The following is a 1843-nucleotide window of genomic DNA, read 5'->3' on the forward strand; positions in this document are numbered from 1 at the left end:
GTGTGTGTGTGTGTGTGATTGTGTGTGCTTATGGCGTACCATGATCGTAGTGCTGGTGAAGGGCTCTCCCTGAGCAGCTGTACACTCAGCCGTCTAATCCATTCGTTCCAGTCCTCTTTGGTGGTGATCTGCGATGCCTCCCACGCATTCTTGAGATTCTTTTGGTTTACGATCTCGTTCTTGGCCATGGCTGATAGGACGGAGAGTGTATATAATAGAACAAGAGTAGAAGTTAAAAATAGAACGGGAGTAGAAATTAAAAATAGAATGCCACCAGGAAATACCAATGCATGTAACTACCACAGGTTCGTCTTGGTCACCACAAGCATTGGCCATGGCTGGGCGGGTCTATCTCGAACGTGAATACAGAGGGTATACACAATACACAGAACGGCATCAAGTGCTTGTACTAGTACACTCTGCACTACACTACACCTCATTGCCTGATAGAGTACTGGCACTGACCGAAACGTGATACCTCTATACACCCCTGTGCGAGATAGCATACATACGTACATGTGTATTGGATGAGCATGCCTGTGGCACATACAAACTGTACAGCCTATACATCGAATAAGGTTTATGGGGCGAGTGAGACAGCTGAGCTTAGCAGCAGAATATATATATATATATATATATATTATATGTACATATATATATTACATATTATATGTATATTATATATATATATATATATTATGTGTGGGATATTCAACGTCTATGGCCACACTGTGACAGATCTGTGGCATTGGCGTTTGTGTTGGATGTGCTCAATCGCACTGTCCAAAGGGGCAGAAGCGGTGACTGAAACAGAGCACACGAGTGCACACACGCGGCACTATGGAACATGATGATACAGACACAGCTGTAGCACATGAACGCTAAGGCCGAGGAACATGGTACCAGGTGATGGTCATAGATACATTGGTACAAAAGATAGAGATAGATACATTGGTACAAGAGATGGAGATAGATGCGTTGGTACAAGAGATGGAGATAGATACATTAGTACAAGAGATGGAGATAGATACAATGGTACAAGAGATGGAGATAGATACATTGGTACGAGTGATAGGCACAGATAGGTCTCAGATGCCATACTGGCATCAAGTGGGAGAACACCCACAAGCACAGATCATTGACAGCAAGGGATGCCTATACGCTAGCTATGAGTGGTAAACATCACATACAGATACCATGAAGTAGGTCATACAGAGACAAACAACCACGTATGCACACACACAGATACAACTACACAAAAACGCCGTATAAGCACATAGATGATTTATAAGTTATGTAGGTACATACATGATCCATGAGTTATGTAGGTACATATATGATCCATAAGTTATGTAGATACGTGCATGGTTCATAAGTCATGTAGGTACATGCATGATTCATAAGTTATGTGTGTACATACATGAATATAAGCAATGTAAGCACATACATGATTCTGGTTCGCCACTTGACTTGCGGTTGGCGCGGTTGTCCTCGTTGCCCCAGAAGGCGTGTGCGTTAGGCATGGGCTGATTCAGCAGCAGCGCAGAGACCAGAGTCTCATACTTGGCGTATTGGATGTGTCGTTTAGCAAGCACCTGACAGTCAAAGGAACGGTTAGGAACGTATGTATGTACGAAAGGATGTATGGGTGTGTGTTCGTGGGGGATGTATGGGCGAAAGACATGTATGTTTGTAGTTCATGTAAATTTATTAGTATATTGTGTATTTGTATATATTTGTTTAAGTTGTGTATATTTGTGGTATATGTATATATACACACACACACATATATATATATATATATATATACATACATACATACATACATACATACATACATACA

General features: G+C 41.5%; 1 protein-coding gene across 1 annotated transcript; it reads right to left on the minus strand.

Annotated features, from left to right (window-relative positions):
* Positions 1–39: 39 nt before the first annotated feature.
* SARC_15234 (hypothetical protein) lies at positions 40–1540 on the minus strand (the record flags this gene model as incomplete). Its single annotated transcript, XM_014290640.1, has 2 exons — positions 1448–1540; positions 40–190 (listed from the first exon to the last, which is right to left on the minus strand). Coding segments are annotated over exons 1-2 (227 nt in total), but the record flags the coding sequence as incomplete, so codon positions are not given.
* Positions 1541–1843: the final 303 nt, after the last annotated feature.

This window comes from Sphaeroforma arctica, assembly GCF_001186125.1.
Source record: "Sphaeroforma arctica JP610 unplaced genomic scaffold supercont1.5801, whole genome shotgun sequence".
Classification (NCBI taxonomy): Eukaryota; class Ichthyosporea; order Ichthyophonida; genus Sphaeroforma; species Sphaeroforma arctica.